The sequence below is a fragment of the Phaseolus vulgaris genome, chromosome 11 (genome assembly GCF_051622355.1).
Source record: "Phaseolus vulgaris cultivar YP4 chromosome 11, ASM5162235v1, whole genome shotgun sequence".
Classification (NCBI taxonomy): domain Eukaryota; kingdom Viridiplantae; phylum Streptophyta; class Magnoliopsida; order Fabales; family Fabaceae; genus Phaseolus; species Phaseolus vulgaris.
Genome location: NC_143508.1, coordinates 3,734,514 through 3,753,828, shown reverse-complemented (window position 1 = coordinate 3,753,828; position 19,315 = coordinate 3,734,514). Strand labels below are relative to the sequence as shown.

The 19,315-nt window shown below is 32.5% G+C and overlaps 2 protein-coding genes across 3 annotated transcripts; both read right to left on the bottom strand.

The window, feature by feature from the left end:
* Positions 1–1,230: 1,230 nt before the first annotated feature.
* On the bottom strand, positions 1,231–6,976 carry LOC137810865 (Coatomer, alpha subunit). Its single transcript, XM_068612341.2, has 4 exons — positions 6,690–6,976; positions 6,166–6,398; positions 4,825–5,319; positions 1,231–4,544 (listed from the first exon to the last, which is right to left on the bottom strand). Exons 2-4 carry the CDS (start codon positions 6,371–6,373, stop codon positions 1,582–1,584), a joined length of 3,666 nt encoding a protein of 1,221 aa, XP_068468442.1. The 5' UTR covers positions 6,374–6,398; positions 6,690–6,976; the 3' UTR covers positions 1,231–1,581.
* A 5,389-nt stretch (positions 6,977–12,365) lies between these two features.
* Positions 12,366–18,993, bottom strand: LOC137823191 (uncharacterized). 2 transcript variants are annotated; one of them, XM_068628359.2, is made up of 11 exons: positions 18,819–18,993; positions 18,642–18,733; positions 17,555–17,660; positions 17,331–17,429; positions 17,182–17,247; positions 16,966–17,082; positions 15,630–15,704; positions 15,065–15,167; positions 13,588–13,635; positions 12,967–13,088; positions 12,366–12,840 (listed from the first exon to the last, which is right to left on the bottom strand). In XM_068628359.2, exons 1-11 carry the CDS (start codon positions 18,882–18,884, stop codon positions 12,739–12,741), a joined length of 996 nt encoding a protein of 331 aa, XP_068484460.1. In that variant the 5' UTR covers positions 18,885–18,993; the 3' UTR covers positions 12,366–12,738. The 2 variants fall into 2 exon arrangements, with proteins under 2 accessions (XP_068484460.1, XP_068484469.1); XM_068628368.2 differs by lacking the exon at positions 18,819–18,993 and having other exon boundaries at positions 17,555–17,640; positions 18,642–18,737.
* Between the last annotated feature and the right edge of the window lie 322 nt (positions 18,994–19,315).

The following is a 19,315-nucleotide window of genomic DNA, read 5'->3' as shown; positions in this document are numbered from 1 at the left end:
TTCCATAACGTGTTCCATCTAATTGGGTCTCATTCCGAAAATCTTTTTCCAATTTTTTTTTTCTTAAAAACACATTCCACAATATATTATACATGTTCTAAAAATCTTATTCTGGAAATGTTTTCCAAAAAATGCTTTCCATTATTTTCAGAAAAAGTTTTTCAACATACACTTATAAATTTTAGAAAGGAGTGTCGAAAGATTCTAGAAAAGCTAATCCAAAATTCATTTTAAAAAAGAGTAAAATTGTATTTTTAGATATTGATGGGTGCAGGAAGAAACATCATAGTTGATAAAATAAAAATGTTGGAAATTAAAGATTTAGATCAACTACAATGAAATGTGAGACTTGTGAGGTACTTCTAAACTCGCCTTGACAATATTCTACAAATGATATTTGAGAGTACAAGGATTAACTGAGATGAAATGAAAGGTTTAAACATCTAAAAATTTATAATTAACGAATCTTACCTTTTATTTACTTCTTTAATCATGAAAACACAATAAAAACATAAAAGTAAAAATAAAAAGAAACTAAACACAATGCAGAATAGATACATTTCTCAAAGACAATTTTAATAACATGAATAATCTAAATCATGATGGCCAAGTATTTGTTTCTTCTATGGATGGTCATATGATACTTATACGAAAACATGGAAACAAATATAAAGAACAAGTAACAATGTGTGATGTATTAAATGAGAAAAACAAGGGTTAGTTGGAAGAGTGGTTTGTACTGCAGAAAATCTATCTGAAAATGTTGGTGGTGGAGGCATATAATGGTAAAATGAGTTGTAATAGAATTACTTCCCGTTTCTAGTCTCTGGACATTAGAGCATGTAAAACAAAACAATTATTTGAAAATATAACGATGACAAATATAAAATGTTATGTAACAAGTTTTTCTCTCTCTCTCCCCACTATAACCTTTTCTCTCTGTACTTTTCCAAATATCTCTGACACTCAGCACCTCCAAACTGCGTACACTTCCTGTCGGTGGCCACTCACACCTAAAGGTAACACTTTTACTGAATTGATTATTTTTTCATTAACCTTCATACAAAACCCTAAAACACAAAACCCCTAACTCTGTAAAAAGAGTTATAACATAAAAACTTGGGCAAATCAGAATTCAGACAAAGTACACATATATTGTGGACGATTGGGTTGGGCAGTTAAAAATGCAGAAAAATGGAAACATGGTCTACACTGCAAAGCAAGTCATTATTTTAAAAAGTAATCATGAATCACTGTATAAGTGCGTTTATTAAAGCCTCAAAATGTTACTTTTTTCCAACTCAAACTAATAAAATTAATTCAACGTAATACAAGAAAACTTCACATGCATGAAAGATTAATAATAGACTTTCTCCCCTTTCTTCTTATACTTAGATGAGGGGGGTAATCGTAAAGGGAAACCATGAAAAAAAAAGGAAAGACAGAAATTCACTCAAACAGTAACTTATGACTACTTCTAGCTTCTACAGAAAAATATATTAATTGATCAATAGGACTCTTATCTGCTGTTGAAAATTGACCTGAAACAAAAATTCATTAACTGCTCCTGATCCAGTGCAATCAACGAATCTGGGAAGGAGAGCAGAGCAGTCCAGAAGCATCCGCCCCTACCACCGAAAGCTCACACACAGCACATAGCTGCCCCTCCAGGGTTGGCACGAAACGGGAAGTACAATAGGGGCAAGAGACATCCTTTTGTCCACGATAAATGGGCACATAGGTTGCCCCACAAATTACAAATGGGTTCCGAAAATCATAGTTCAATTGTAAGACATCAGTCATATTTTTTTCTGCAGCTGCCAGCACTTGCCTTGCTGTCTTAGCTTGGTTTTCAACAGTAGGATTGGTCTCAAGTAACCTCCTGGCAAAGTTAGCTGCCGTGGAGAGGTTCTTTGCCTTGTAGCAGACAGTCATGGCATTCAGCAAAGCTAGCCTCAAGTGAGGCACTTGAAGATTGCAGTGGGTGAAATAAGCAGCAAGCTCTTGCTGGCGTGCTGGATCGTCCTTAATTTCCCTTCTTTTTAGCTCCATCCGCAGCCCCAAAACATACTCTTTCACTATAACAATCAATTCTTTCACATCATCAACCTCCCTTCTTGACTCAACAACTATCAAAGGAATGGTATGAAGAATATTGATAAAGGTGCGAAGAGCATCTGTAAATTTCCCAGAAGTAGTTGACTTGTAACCAGCTTTGAGCTTTTCATCTAATTGAGACAATTTGAAAGGAAGTGCTGGTGGGCCTCTCACATTTGGACTAGATGACTCACTCCAGCCTCTTTCAACAGCAATTGCTACAACTGGTGCAGACGAAAAAGCACGCAGATAGGAATGGCTGCCTGTATGCAGATCTAGGAACATAGATTTCAAGGGGTCAAAGTTCCTTATCCCGAGTTGCCGGTTCAGTAATCTCATTGCGGTATCAAAATTGCCAGCAGCTACATGATCAGCTGCAAGAGATGATCTCTGAATCCATATCTGGCTAACTGCCATCCCAGGTGTTGGGGCCACAAACACTGAAGATCGTGAACTGACAGAAACTTTTGGTGTGTCAGCTTCGGGAGGAAGCTCTAAATCTTCCAGGTCCCATCCCCCTTCTTCGTCATCCTCTTCAGCCACTTCTACTGCATCCAAAATTGCAGCAACATCTCCATTTTGTAATGCATCAACATCAACCATGTCAAGTTCCTCGCCCCAATCACCATCAGCGGCCTCATACTCTTCATCATCAGCATCTCGATCTGTATTGTTAAAACCACCGTCAAATATTCCCCGCATGACCCTGAGAAGGGGCCAATCACCACCACACAATACAGGTGATGGTGGTATCAAGAGAGATTGTACTTTTCCCTTGGGAAAAGATGGAACATTGTCGCCAAGTTCAGCTGCAAGCCTTTCAGCAACATCATGTAGCCCATGCACTGATGCAGTGATGTAAGCAAGAGGCAAATGTCCCACATTCTCCAAGATCTTGACACGCTCTTTTATGTCGCCCATATATAGGGCATTGTGAAACTGACCCATCACATCATTCTTCACTTCAGCAATTTTCAACATTTTTGAAAGTTTGTCCACGTTACCATTAATGAGATAAAGGAATGATAGTCTCTCAAAATTTTTGGTCCTCTGGTATGCATACTCTACTATTCCAGAGTTACCTTGTCGAAGAGCTTCAACCCCTAATCGGTACCAGTGATCTTTTTCATCAATTGCTGTAGCTGATGCAACAGCAATTTGAATGTTGCCACTCTCCAAAGCTAAATTGAATCGGATTCTCTCATCTTTCACAAAATGGAGGGCAACTTCGGGAAACCCTTTCTGTTGTAAATATGCAATCACAGCCTGCCCACAAAGCTGTGAATTCCTTATCATGTTCATTACATGGTCATATTTTTTCTTCAACAACGAAAGCTTAAAGATATATTCTGTTGCATCAACAGTTATAGCCTTGTTTTTCCCATCCCGGCCCAAGCAAAAGATGGTGTTTCCAATAACCTTTGTGATATAGATTGGGACATCCAGTGTTTTTATTATCCCACTATCTCCATTGGGGAGGCAGTATTTGATATGATTTAATGTAGTGTAAATAAAAATGCCATTGTCATCCCAGGCTCCACTTTTAACTCGGATTGTCTCATGAAGGGTGCATTGATGCACAAGCTTCTTGCTAGCAATGACAATCGCATGTTTACTGAGCAGAGCAACATTTTCCATGTCATTAGACCAGACTACATACTTTATAAAAGGGGTCTGAAGATCACCAAGAACAATCCTCTGTTGTAGATCAAATATAAAAACCCTATCCTCGGACCTACATAGCAAGTTGCCGGTTCCAGCATAGAATATAGCATCTGCAGCAGTTGGGAGGGCGCTCTTTTTCACAAGCTCATTTTTCAGATTTTTTACAGAGACTTGGTTGCTACCTTTGTCAAGGACGGCAAATCTATTCCGAGCCACAAAGACTGCAGATCCTCCAAGACCTTTCTTTGGATCTTGCATATCACCCCTGCCAAAACTGTCCTTTGTGCCATCTTTCGATATGCAATATAACTCATAAGATCCTCCATCCACATCTGAGCAGAGAAGAATTGCATTTTCCGAAGGACTATAGGAAAGAGTTTTTGGACATTGATTCAAACTTGAAGAGCCAGGTCGTCTGATTGTAAGTATTTGTGTCTCTCTCTGTGTAGAAAATTCATAGAAACGCAAGAATCGGTCTTTTGTATAAAATAATGAATCACCACTGACTGCAAAAGCTGGTCTTTCTCTCTCCAGCTTAAAGACTATCATGCCACTGTCATGACCAGCTGCCAACAAATTCATTTCAGGATGTGTTGCAAGAATCCAAAACCGATCATGCTCCCTGCGAAAAGTTTGAATTCCAGTTCGCTTTGTGGCATCCCATACTCGAATACTCTTATCTTCGGAATTTGACACAATGATGTCCTGTTTGGCATGGAACATAACACATGAAACATTATTCATGTGCCCTCTCAAAGTATCCACTTCCCATGCCTTAGTATCTGAAAACAAGTGAAAAATAAAAAATATTAGGGACACTAAGAAGGTCAATAAAAATACTATACTTGGTTCGGATAACTAAGCACTAAAAAGTTAATCCATCTTGTATGAAAGGTATTGCTACCAACAATGCATGAAAGTTCGTCCAAACACTGTTTTGTTAATATTTGTAACAATCAGAATAGCATCAATACGAAAGGGCAGTTAGCATGAAAATATGGAATAGAAAGATTTTGACATTCCTAGGAGGATATGAAGTAATTATCTCGGTTTCAAATTTACCATTCATCCTCCAAAGTTTCACTTGTCGGTCATCAGCTCCGGAGACAATGAGAGGCAGTGTAGGATGAAAAGCAGCCCAGTTGACACCCCGATCATGACCTTCCAATACATACTTAACAACTGCATCAACACCTCCAAAAAGATCTGTGTTCATCTGACTCAATCGTAGAATGTCATCTGCAGGAGGCCCAGCCTTCCTTTTGAGAGAACCAATATCCCAAACACGAACAGTCTGATCAAGGGAAGCTGACACAACAATATCCTCTTTTGGATGGAATGTAGCACACATAACATAATGATTGTGTCCAGTTAAAACAGATATACAGGTCCGTGACTGCCAGTTCCAAATGCGAATGGTCTGATCATCACTGGCACTCACAATCCATGGGTTTTCATGATGAAATTGCACAGTGCGGATATAATCAAGGTGTCCTAAAAGAGTGAACAAACACCTATGCATCTTATAGTTCCAAACCTTAATCTTGTAATCATCCCCTGTCCAAGAAACAAACAAAATAATCAAATTGTATAAAGTACAAAACCCTCCCTTTCCACTTGAACAACAATTTATTTTATCAACGTACATAACACATCATTATCTTCTCCACTCCAAGTGACAAATGAAACTTTCAGAAAATCACATCGAACCCAACCATTGGGACAAGATGCCATGCAGCACTGTTTTGTTTTCAAAAGCCATATTTATAGTAGTAATTAATTTGCAGATCCAGAGCATTTCAACTACGCTAAAACATATATGCAAATCCCCCATTCTTATATTTTTTCATCAACCAGGCGCAAGCAAAGACTATAGATGAAGAGATAATACAATCACCATATACAAACTAATAAAAGAAGCATTATATTATATATAATGCAGCCCAAATATGAGCCATCATTCATAATTCTACTTTCATTCGGTTAGCATAGCAGATCTAGACAGAGAGATGCTTCTTACACAAACAAATCTACATAAACCAGAAAGATTTAACCGGATTTTGGTGTAGTTAAGATGTCTCCAAGGCAACTAATATTTTTTGCCACGGGTCTGAAGTAGAACATGAATGAGAGCCCTCATTTCAGATATGCGCAGACCAATTACAAGAAAGGATACACAACTTACAGATCAGAGATAAGCAGTCTGCGGAGAATTGAGATAGTAAAATACAGATAGAAAAACATAAGGAGGGTTTTAATTTGTAAATAAGTGCCCCCATTCAGATACACGCAGTCCAACAACAATAAAGGATATATGACTAACGGATCAGAGTATAAGCAGTGTAAGGAGATTTAGAGATAGTAAATTACAGATACAAAAACATAAGGGTTGTGAATAGGTACCTCCAGAGACAAACAGGGGCTGAGAATTATGGAAATGAACACCTCTGACAGGACCATCATGCTCGTCGAATCTGTCAATAAGGGTCCCCATTCGGTAATCCCATAGCTGGATCACGCCACTGTGAAGACTCGCGAGGATCCAGGGTCTCTTGCTGTGGAAACTGAGTCCCTTCACTCTATTACTTTTGGTCTCGAACTTGGTAAGCATCTTCCCTCGATCACAAGCACCGTCTCTGCACGATCCAATCAAATTGATAAAAAAACTCCAGTTTCCAATGCCTCAATAAGAACCCGAAACCCCAATCCCCATTCCGAAACACGAAACACGTTTCTCTCGCCTCAAATGGAACCAACCTCGGACACAAATTTCATTACAAGCTATAGTAATTAACAATCAACATTGCCCCCACATATTTTTACTGATTCCGACTAAACAGAACGAAAATCAAATCTCATTGTATGGAATTATTATCACTCCGTGGATTCAGAATGCAACACGAAATTGAAAAGTGGAGCGAATTTACCTCAGATCTGATTACAACAAAGAGATGAAGTTCACCGACAGAAGAGTGATGATAAGCATGTATGAGAGATGTGAGAGAAGGAGAATATTCAGTTCTCTTTTCAGATGAGATCTGGCTATGGTTTTTGGGTATGTTTGTTGATTTACGAAGAAAAAGAATAACGAGAGACAGAGAAAAGATAGAGAAAGAGAGAGAGAGAAAGATCGGAATCAAATTTCTATAAGTAGTGTGTGTCTAGCGTGCCCATCAGAAGTTTCAAATGCTACATTGTTATTGCATTTCTCCCATCATCACCGTTTATTACATATTTATCAACCATTAATTCCACTTAATTAATACTTTTTTTTTAATTCTCTCACACAAAAATGTAATCAACATTTTGCTAAAATAAACTGATTCATCCCACTACTCTGATAATAATATGTTTTTAATTTATCTATAATGATTGAAAATCTATGTTGCCCATATAATAATACATCACTTACACGAAAATACGTATAATATCTAAAATATAGGATATGAGACACATATATACGTATAATATCTAAATGTAGGACACAAATCTATATATTATATAAATTGATAATAAGAATTTATGTATACAAGTGTGTTTCAAATTTATTTTAGCACAAAGATGTTTTTCATGACTGGTTTAAAAGGAATTGTTCCTTATTTTTGTAATCATAATAAAAAATTATACAATAAATTTGAGTTTTAAAAAAATTAATGTATTTCTACTTTTTAAAATTGTATTAGAACTACTCTTGAATTGTCAGAAATCCAATAAATATTTTTTTAATTTGACACTTCACTGTACATGTTCTACGACATGTTCTACGAGTGTCGCTGTCTGATACGTGTGTTACACACGAACACACCATTTAAAAGACATGTCTGAGTTTTATTTTTATTTATTTAAAATTTAGTTAATCAACACATCTCATTACATAAAAATAAACTAATCATATAAATCTAATTAACTACATTAAAAATTTAGACCGAAAAAATTAACTACATTAGGAGTTTAGAGAGAAAAAATAAAAATAAAAGACAAGAAATTTTATCCAAAAGACATCAATTTTAGTCTATAGATACAAGTAAAAAACTTTTAATCTTTTTTGTAAAATGATATACAATACAAATCATATAGAAGATCGTTAGTTATATAACTTAAAATAAGACAACAACAAAAAGTTCTAAAACTACATTTTAAAAATATTAAGAAGAAGAAAAACTCTTTTATCTTATCTTATAAATAAACAAATAGGTTTCAAAATTTGTTATGTTACGACAATTGTAAATGGTGGTCAATGACATTTTCTTTCAAGTCAAATAAACAGTGACTGAAATAGAAATTCATGTACGAGTGAAAGTTCTGAGTTATTGGTCTATTAGTTATTTTTGAGCTTAGATTTGAAGCAAAGTGTGGTAGAAACAAGAAAGGTGTTACTATGATGATGGAATCATACCAAACAACTGGGAAAAACAAAGGGTGTTTCGTTCATTAGAAGTCACTTCCCAAAATTCTTATGCAATGCATCATAATTTAATATTTAAGCAAGACTTGTAAATTAAAATAAGTTTTTGCTAATTTGTCTTCTTTTATATAAAAAATTGTAACATAACAAATTTATGTTTTCAGGAAAAGGGTATTACTAAAAAATATTCTAATCATCTCAAGATATATATTTCAGGTGCAATTTCATAAAAAAAAAAAATTAGTACACTTATATTGACATGTATATATCCACATATATATATATATATATATATATATATTTTATAAGTACTTTTTAAAAGAGAAAATAGCTAATTTTAATTTTAATTTTTAGTATAATTTATATAAAATATAGTTTTAGTTAGTATATGTTAATTATATAGGTTATAAAATTTTATTTTATTTTCTTCTAATAATATCTAGGAAAAAATTATTCTAAACCTTGAATATATGTCTGAATTTATTAACTTACGTTTATTTATTTTTATAAAATATTATAATGAATTATAATTATCATTTTTTTAAAGTACATGTGAAATGTGAACTATAAATATTAAAAAATAAAATTTTAAAAAATATAATGAATTATGAATACCATTTATTAAAACAATATAAGAAAAGTAAATATATCTAAAACTAGAAAGGATATGAATATATTTTATAAAAAAACATAAGAACAATAAATATCTATTTTTAAATTAATTTTTTTTATAACCATTAACTAAGTTTTACCTTAAAAATATTGAATGTAACAATGATTTATCAAAGAATACTAAAATAAAGTAATAAAGTGGGGATGCTACCTCTCTTTAAATTGACAAAAAAAAAAACTTAAGATGACATGTAAACATCTCTAGTTATATCACTTTAAAAGTTATATAATTTACATATTTATTAAATAGTATTTAAAAATATATTCCTATTTTATAATTTTTTTAATATATATATATATATGCAAAATAAAACATATAAAAAAAGGAGTTTTTATTTATTTATTATGGAATTCTACCACCTACAACATCATCTATTTTCATGTAATACACGATCACCACATATTAAAAAAAACATAAACATGAAAGCATGGTAAACTAGATATTCTTAAAACTATCACTATAACATTAGATCCAAATAATTCAATCACAAAAATATGTATCACCATAGATTCAAACATATTAAAGAATCAAGTGTCTAAAAATAACAAATAACTCATTTCAAATCACTCATGTCAGAAATCTACTAACATGATTCAATATCACTTTGTGCCATAAATTCACTTACATACATACATGGACACTTGACTATACTTATGAAAGATCTACATTTTTCATACTACCTTCATTGTGTTATTTCCCCCGCAAAGCTACATGTACATATGAATCTAGTCAACTTGTATGACAATGTAAATTTATATGACCTTTCAGACGAGTTATCTTCCAAACTACAAACTCAATCATATGAACATCTTTCTACCCTTATCACCTGATACTTTTCATATATATGATTCCAATATACTAATATAGTCAGTATACCTCCTTCTAAACTAATGCACATCCTAACAATCTCAAAACAATATTTCTTTTCTTGAAAATACTATGTCTCAATCACATTCCTACATGATTCATAGTACAAATCACTCATCAATATATCATTTAATCACAATAAAAATTAATATTTTTAAAATAATTAAAAAATATAAAAAACGAACACATAAAATCAATGTTTCAAATACATATATAGTTAAAATTTACTTATAATTTAATTAATGCAATAAACAACCATCAAATAGCCTTTTTAAAAACAAATAATTTTTTTAGCATGACTGAAAATACTTTTGCTTAGAGAGAAAATAATTTGTGCCTGAGTAAAACTAGTTTTGAGAACGAGTTCATTTGCTGTACAATTTTCACTTGAGCGAAAGTTGGATCGAAACTAGGTTTAATTTTGGTATTATTTTTGTTAATAGAACCAAGTCTAAGCTTGAATTTTTGTTCTTTTTTCACCTGAACAAACGTATTAGAAATTTGTATCATTCAACAAACTCAACATAATCCTAAAACCAATTTCAAAGTCTTTACTCAATATCAATACAATTTTTTGCAACTTTTATACAATTAAAAGATTTCTATAATTTTATATTGCTTAAATATAAATTGTATTCTCATTGAACTCACTTACGATTTAACCGATAATTCCAAGACTTTTAAAGTTCAAAGTACATCACAATTGATCTCAAACAATCAACCATTTTTTAAATTGTTTAAACTTCAAACATTTTCATCAAATAACATATATTTCACTTGACAAAACAACAATGCAAGAGAAAGTTGAAACTTGTAACCATGTCACTTTCACATTCAGATCCTCTAACTCAGAGTTCTATTGAAAGATAAAACTAACCTCTTCACCCAATTAGATGTATGAGTAATCACAAAGAACTCCAACCCTAAAGAAAGCATAAATAACCTAACTTGTACCACAAAATCTTGATAAATGATCTAAACACATAATTAGGATCATGAACTGACAGAGACTAATCCTCAGACCAAACACCTCAAGGCACATATATTTAGATATAAAAAAACTAAAAAGTGGCTCAAATAAAAAAAAAATTAAATCATAAGATCAAATACCTCACATACCATACACATATATCTAGATACACAAGAAAACTAAAAGGAAAAACATTCCTCTGACATTGTTTTTTTAAAAAACTCTCAATTGACACTCTCCTTATGACAAGTAAGGTTGATGGGACAAATGGCAATTTGGTAAATGTCATATAAACCTTGAAAAATATCTGGTTGTTAAATAAAAGTGTATTAAGAGTTAGTGTCAACGTATCTCTATTCAACTAAAAATTGACAAAAAAAGAGAACATAATTAAACTTATGTTAATTAAAAATTTGATCAATAATTTTGCTCTATTTATGTAAAGATAATTTTCGATCATTTGATGAAGAGTGGAGTCAAATTTCTAGAAAAAAGACAAATAAAAAAATAAATAAGTTTTCAAAAAAATAATGAAACCTTACTTTTGAGTTTTACTCAATAAATGTGTAGACACGTTATGTTTCAAAACTAAAATTTAATCATATAATAAAATTGAACTCATGAAAAAATACCGTCATACATCACTTAATCAAAAAATATTAATCACGAAACAAAGAAAATTCAACATTATACGAAGACGAAGGAGGCAAGTGAGAAAACTCAATATAGCAATCTCTATTTGCATCACAAAGGACGCCATTGGATTGTTCACAGAATAAAGAGCATAAAAAACAAACAAATTTAACTGACTATTATAATTTTAACACTGAATTAATAGATCATTTATCACTTTAAGACAATTTTATTGTTTTCATTTTAAGAGACAATTTATTACAATTTTAATTATCAAATTAGTACTCACCCTATTTCAATGAATATCCCTCTTTTAGAAAACTATGATGCTACACACAAATTAAACATTTACTATACCAATTGTTGGATTATTTGTAATTCGATATAAATGTTAAAACGGTGCTAAAAAGATGTAACAACCTTTAAGCCTTATTTAACCTACAATTATTTGCCAGGAGTTGTATCACGCACGTGAAATCGATATAAATCCTATTCTTTAAAAAAAAATAGCACATTGAAAATTTTTAGGATACACTTTTCATTAATAAATAATAATTTGTTATATTTTTATGTTTCAAATTTCATTATTTCCAAAGAATTACAATTCGCTCGAAATAATGTATGGCTGTAGGTCTATATTCAAGTGCCCCGCATAGAATTTGTGGGCATAAAGATTGGCCCGCGGACCTGCGAACCAGCCCGCATAAGAAATATTCATTAAAAAATAATTTTTTAATTAAAATTTTTGATTTTTTTTATTTATATACATTAAGTAAATTGTCTTATAATATTATTTTCATCAAACATGCGTAGTAATATGTTATTAAAAATTTTGAAATGTAAAATATGATACTACATGAAGAAAATATGGGAGTGTAGAAAAAAAATTATATATTTTAAAGTTATGCGGGTTATGCGGGTCAACCCGCCCCGTCCCGCACTTGGCCCGCGAGGACTAGCAGGTTGAAATAAGCAACCCGCCCCGCGTTTTTTTCAACGGACTGCGGGCCCACCCCACTTTGTCTCCCCTAATTAAAAAGAAGATATCAACAAAATTGAAACCATAAATGATTAATATTTATTTTTTAAAATAATTAAATATTTATTTAACTGTTTAACCGTCTTTAAGACACTCAGCAAGAAAGAGTTACAATTTTGCTAGATTCCAATATTACAATAAATATGTGTATTTTCTTCCAGTTTTTGCGACCTGCTACCTGAATATGAAAGTAGACAGTTCTGAAAGCCAACTCTCCGATCCGTGTGAGTATTCCTACTGCTTGAAGATATGTGGATTATATTTCTTCCAGCACATTGTATCAGCTTGGTCTGCGTTACAAATAATAAACCACTTCCAGCATCATGCAGAACATTGCTTTGGCTTATGACATTCTAAGTGCCAGGACAATTTAAGGTTCGAAGAAAATGCTATTGTGGTTTCCCCTGAAAAGCTTGAACAATCTCCTCTGCTCTCTTTTCAATGCCTTTCAGGTACTCTGTCAGAATCCTCTGTCGGTAAGAGCCTCCCTCCTTTGTTTTTTAGCAGCACGCAGTGAGGAGAAAGAACAAGGACAAATTAAAGAAACAACATCAGTTAAGTAGAGAGGACAGAAAAGGAACAATAGCCGCATGAATAGAAACAATGTTCTGTCTCACCGTTCGAATCAAAACGCGTTCAATTCGTTTCTTTAAGACTGCGAAGAGCTCCTCTGCTGAAATATTCCCGGCACCAATTGTCAATCCATTGATCAAAATATTGTTCCATTCTTGTTCAGGAGCTGCAAGGGATAAACAATAATTGATCATTGAAACAAGCTATGTAACAATAGTTGGAGATAAAAGGCGTGACAGTATTAATCTAGTAAGAAAAGATTCTTGATCAGATTCACAAGTTGTTATAAATCCCTTTCATATAAACTATTTTCCACGATTCTTGATCAGATTCACAAGTTGTATTGATTTTAAGAAAAGATAAGGTTGTTCATCTAATAAGAAATTATATTTATGACTTTAAACATTTTTTCATTATTTCACACGTGTTTTTTTTTTACTATTAAACCAAGTGAAATCAAAATCCGTGAAAAGATATTTCTGGAAAAATGAAATCAAGCACCAAAAATACATTCAATTAAAGAGGATGAAAAAAAAAACGAGAAATTAAACCCAAACTTGAAAATTACGAAGCGACTCTTTCTCAAGAACCAGGGACGTAATTCTAATATTAAATTTACAATTGAAGGTTTTTCTACAAATAAAAGATTAGGATAACTAAGACACCTTGAATTATGGTTTCAAGGAACTGCTCGTCCTTTAACACTTCCTTCCCTGCAAGAAGAACACAGCAACCTTCCAAATTAGACATAAAAGCCCAATATTTCTGCCAACCCACAAGGATATGTTGACAAGGAAGAAGTCAACAAGATGACGAGATTTCTAGATGAAATTGATATTTTGCACAAGTAACAATGTAGTGTGTCAAATAGCAGCTCAATGGCTGCAATAACATAAAAAGGATCTCACTACTTGGAGCTATCCTAATGCATTAGTAAACTTTCTTAGTTCCTAAATGAATCAATCCAACTAACCACTCTCGTCCTTTCTTTGTTTAACACTTTGAATAAAAGTCTTATCCCACTGAGTGAGATTAGCTATATGAATCACAGTGTCATGCAGCTGTTAGAGATCAAATCTTATAAAGTTATTATTTACCATGAAATTTCTCTGAACAAATTCCTCCAATGTATTTTTTATCTTCCTCCTCCCCCCTCCTCATGAACTAAAAAACATTCAATCAAATCTACGCACAGGTGTCATTGTGGTCTTTCTTGTATGTGTCCAACCTACCTTAACCAATTTTTTGTCATCTTTTCCTCAATTGGGGCCACACAAATACCACCTTGTCTACAATCATTTTGCATAGTCTTTATTGTTTAGCTGCAAATATATCTTAGCATTCTTATTTATGCTACTCTCATTTTTCCCCTTGTCCCTTTAAAACCCAACATTCACTGTCATATAGTATAACCAGATGCATAGCAATACTATAGAGTGTCTCTTCAATTTTGATATGTACTTTAGATCACAAATAACTTATGATGCTTTTCTCCCTTTTAGACATCCCTTTTCCATCCTAAATGTGACATTCTTATTAATTTTCCCACCATTTTGCAACGTTGATCCTAGATATTTAAACTTGGAAACTTGTGGTGTGACGTCTTCACTTATATTCCTCTTGTCTTTTGTTAAAATTGTAATATACTATTTGACAACATGGAAAATCCAAACGCTATCTCCCTCCTCTGTTCCCTCTAGCATCTCACAATTAACAGTCAATACGCTTATTTTTATACCATGCCTTTCTTCATTCAGAATGGCCATTCAGATCTAAAAGGAATAAAAATTGTAGCACATAAAAAGATCATATACAAACAAGAGATAAAACGAGAACTAAACTATCAACCATGATCGTATAAAAAGAAAAAAATAAGCATTTAATAATAGTTTGACCATAGCAGATAGAATGCAAATTACTGCATTTAACTTAATTTATTCAAGTTACTTTCCCACCTTTTCTATTTCTCGATATCCTGTCCAATAAAGTAAATGTACACATAAATTTAGAGAAGAAAAATAATTAAATAAAAATAAACAGAAAAACTAACCCTGTCACTAATTGGTGCCATTATTTCACAAGCAAATACTCATCTATTTGGAAATAAATTTTCTGCATAGAATACATCAACTACGAACATACCTCTAATGGCATAACTACGTTTTGAGAGAACTTTGGAAGCATAGAGCTGCAACACCTTTTGCAACATAGCCTCGAGCCCAGGCTTATCACCATCTTCCTTTGCCTGCTCATTATAGGCAATAAAAACAAACAAGTAATTCGTTATAAGTAATGTTGCAGTGGAAAAAGGGGGAAAAGCGTGAATCACGTACAAAATACACATCGATCAAACATAGGAATTCTATGCAAATATCTCAAACGATATCCTATACTAGAACAGAAATGCACACAAAACAGAAATTATTGTAAAATGTAAGTAGTTTAATGTCCAAAATTAGTAAGACTTAAAAATTATCCCAATTGTTGATGCAGCACACACTTGGAATCTTTTTATTACATTTTTTTAGGGTAACTTGGTACATTTCTTGACATATAAGTAACTACAGCAAGTTTTAAGAATAAGTACAACATAGGCAGTGAGGATTGGACAAAGTTTGTTACTAGAGTATAAGGGTCTGTTGAGTATTGACAACTGAAATAATTGGAAATTAAATAAAAAGCAGTTAAAGCAAAAAAACAGACTTACTTGTCGTAGCTGTGCATTAACTTCTGCGAGGAACCCTTCATCCAGTTGTCCTTCTTGTTCCCTTTGACTTATTTCCTAATGATTGGGAGAACTTATATAGATAGCGGACTTGCTGGAAATATGTACAAATAACCAAAACAATCCACTAGCAAATAGAATAGCTTATCAAAATGAAGCTCTTCTTTAGAAATTATAAGGGAAGAAACCCATAAACAATAACAAATATCCACGATTTAGCATACACCTTGTTTACTTTTGAATTCCCAAATGACTATGGTGCTTATCTCAGTTAAGCTTGCATTAACAGGGGAGTAAATACATGGAGTTGTTTTAGATAAATTTATTTATAAGCATTCCTACAAGAAAAAAATAACATGAAAAAAATGGAATAGTTTCTCCATAAACTAAAAATTAAATCAAGCATAAGTTAATTTGTAGAAGTTCTCCAATATCAAAATATTATTTTAACTGATGCATAATTTGGTTTTAATTTATTAACAAGTTTTTTTCTTCTTCTCCTTCATGTGATTATGGATATGCACATACACAATTATTTACACATCACCTAGTTAATTATTGCCATTAATCATTTGGTCTCACAACACAAGTCTAATCAAATTCACGTTTTACAAAACCTAAATGTGACTGAAAGACTCACAATCTAATCTGTATATCAAATGTTGGGTTTTAGAATGAAGGTAGGCAGTCAAAAATCCTTGCAACAACAAAAAAGTAAATAGGACGCAAAGTAAGCTTAATGTTTGGAGAAAATGCATGGAGATTTGTGAAGATAAGGAGTTAAAGTCATCTCATATTTTTATGGAATGAAATCATTATGTCGATAAATTGGCTTCTTTAGGATTACAGAATAAGCTTGAGTATAGATGGTATAGTACAATGCCATCTAGTATTGCTCTTTGAATTTTTCATAATAGGTTTCAACTCCCTATATTTCGCTTGGTTTAGGGTTTAGTTGGGAGTGTTTTCTGTATTTCCTTCTCATGGGTTTGGTTTGGTCCCCCCATGTCTTTGTTTCTTCTCTTTTTCTTTTATGGTATGTTTCATGCGATGACATATGATTGTTGAATTCTAGGGTGACATACTAGCTGAGATGTTAGATTTCACAATGATGCCTAGTATGAGTTTTTTTTTAGAAAAAAAAGGAAGCTTAATGTTACGGCGCATGCTTAATGTTAATGACAAAAATAGAGTATTGTTGCCTGCTTTACTACATATGGAACTGAGGGGGGCACAGGGGAATAGTATAAATCTTTTAAGAAAGTCCTTCCAATTAAATAGACCAGTCTTGCTAAAATCAATGAGAAACAGAACGCACCTTTTCCATCAATGTTACGGCCTGCGGATCTCTAGGAGGCCATGGAATCTCTCCTTCCTCATTAATAACAGGTTTTAGTACTCCCTTCAATACATCGGTGGAAGAATCTATCTTCTCCTGCAAAGCATGCGCATGATAACAAAATTACTGTCAGAAGAAGCTACAAAGATAACCAAACAAACTGTTTAACAATGTTCAGTGAATAGAGAGGGTTACATTAGTCTTATGCACCACACAATCCACCACACTCATGATCGATGTAGCCAATTCTTCATAATCTTTCTGAATAGCAATGACAAAAAACACAAATAGTGTAATCAAAGAAAGACTGACCAAAGAAATATTTCGGAAAATTAGAAGTGTACTTTATCATCCTGTGACTTGCAAGTATCAGTCCTTGCCGCAAGTCGAACCCAAAAGCTAGGATTGAAAGCAAGAATGTTTTCAACAACAAGTTTCTGAAGCTGTTTGCAAGAAAGGAAAACAATAATGATGCCGTTAAGACAGTTTACTTAAAATCAATCAATCAAAATATTAAATGAGTTCAAATCACAATTCAGCTATAAAAGTTGGTTAGAATGAATCTTACTTCACGAGGATTAGCTTCTCTGAGCATATCTATGAGCCTATCCATTTCAACAGTCTTCTTAAAAGCATCCTCGGCTTCTTGATTGGCTGCACATATGAAAGTTGTCCTGTTTTTAGATCCAAACACGCCAATTCACTATTCTGACTCTCAATAGCTTAATCAGACACTAGAATATATTAGAATAAACTATAATTAGAATACAACACTAGAAGTGAAAATACACGTCACATGATACAATTAGGGGTAGCAAAAATATTGAACTGCACTGAGTTGGGTGCAATTAAATTAAAATTAAAAAATAGTTCATAGGAACGAGACTGAATTGAAAACAAATTGAGTAAATTGATCTAAACTTTTTCTAAATTTGGTGAACTTTATTTGAGATATTTGAACTGAAGTGTTTCTTAAACCAAACTGAAGTACATCTTTTACTCTAAACTGAACTGCATTTTAAAATAATATTTTTCAAATTCAGATTAGCACTCTTACTAGTAAACTTCATACTAATTAAATTGAATTGTGCCCAAAACAGTTCATTACACCTAAAAACATGTTTTAGATAAAATACTCACAAATATTGCAAAGCTACTACTAAATCCAAATACTGCAGGCTTTTACCAAATATGACATTTTTTCTCTAAAATTCTTCACGCAGTCACTGCACGTATGTGTATAAAAACAGGTTTAAATATGAAATATGACCAAGATAATTCTTCATGAAGTTGAACTGCATTGCATATAATCAATGACTAACTTTTTCAAATAGAAATAATTTATTCATCTTGTTTAACGTTTTGATATTGTTTATCATGCTTTATTGTTTTGTTTGATATCGTACAGTTAAACACAACAACACTTTCATGCTTTTTTCATTTCTGAACTGTCATAAAAACAATTCAGTATTTAAAACTAAACTAACAAAATGGTTTACTTCAGTTTTTATTTAAAAGAAATTAGTTTTTAAGAGTTTAATCGAGTGCAGTTCTTAGAAATTCAGTTCAATCCAATTATTTTTTACCACTCTATATACAATAGTTAATTGAACAATAATCACTGATCAGTGACAACGAACACGAACGGCTAATACCTCCTCTTTCTGCAACTCGAATTCCAAAGAAATGGCGTGAGCCTCAAGCTCAACGCATGCTTCCGAAGCTTCCAATCTTGCAATAGTGCACCCTATAGATAACACGATTTAACAATAAGCATCACAGAGGTTGAACTAAATAGTGCAAAAACATAAACACGAAATTGAAAAAAGTACCTTAGGGTTAGGAAAAGGAGAATGCGTAGAAGCAAAAGCGGAGACACAAAATGCGTGTATTCTCATTCTCAGAACGATAGATAGCAACTTCAATGGCGGGAGAGAGAGATACCTCTGCAGTGACGCTTCAAGTTTTACGCATCCAAATAACAACCATATACTTCATTACCTGTCCAAAATTTTCTTTATAATATTTAATTTTTATTGTCCATACAAAAATAATTGGTAGGCCCAAAATCTGTTTTCATGGTCAAGGCCATTTCCTTTTGCACCCCCCACAAATATTGAAATCTCTATTTTGCTTTTTAGTTTAAAGTTCTTTCTAAATTGTGGAATTTGAAAACTTGTCAATGCCCTTCAAAAATAAAAGTATACTAGATTAAATAATTTGGAAGAGTAATTTGAAAATAAATTTTCATTTCTAAATTGTATAATAAAGTAGTGAATATTATATTCTATATTAAATAATATCCAAACTTTTTTTATGAAAAAAAAAA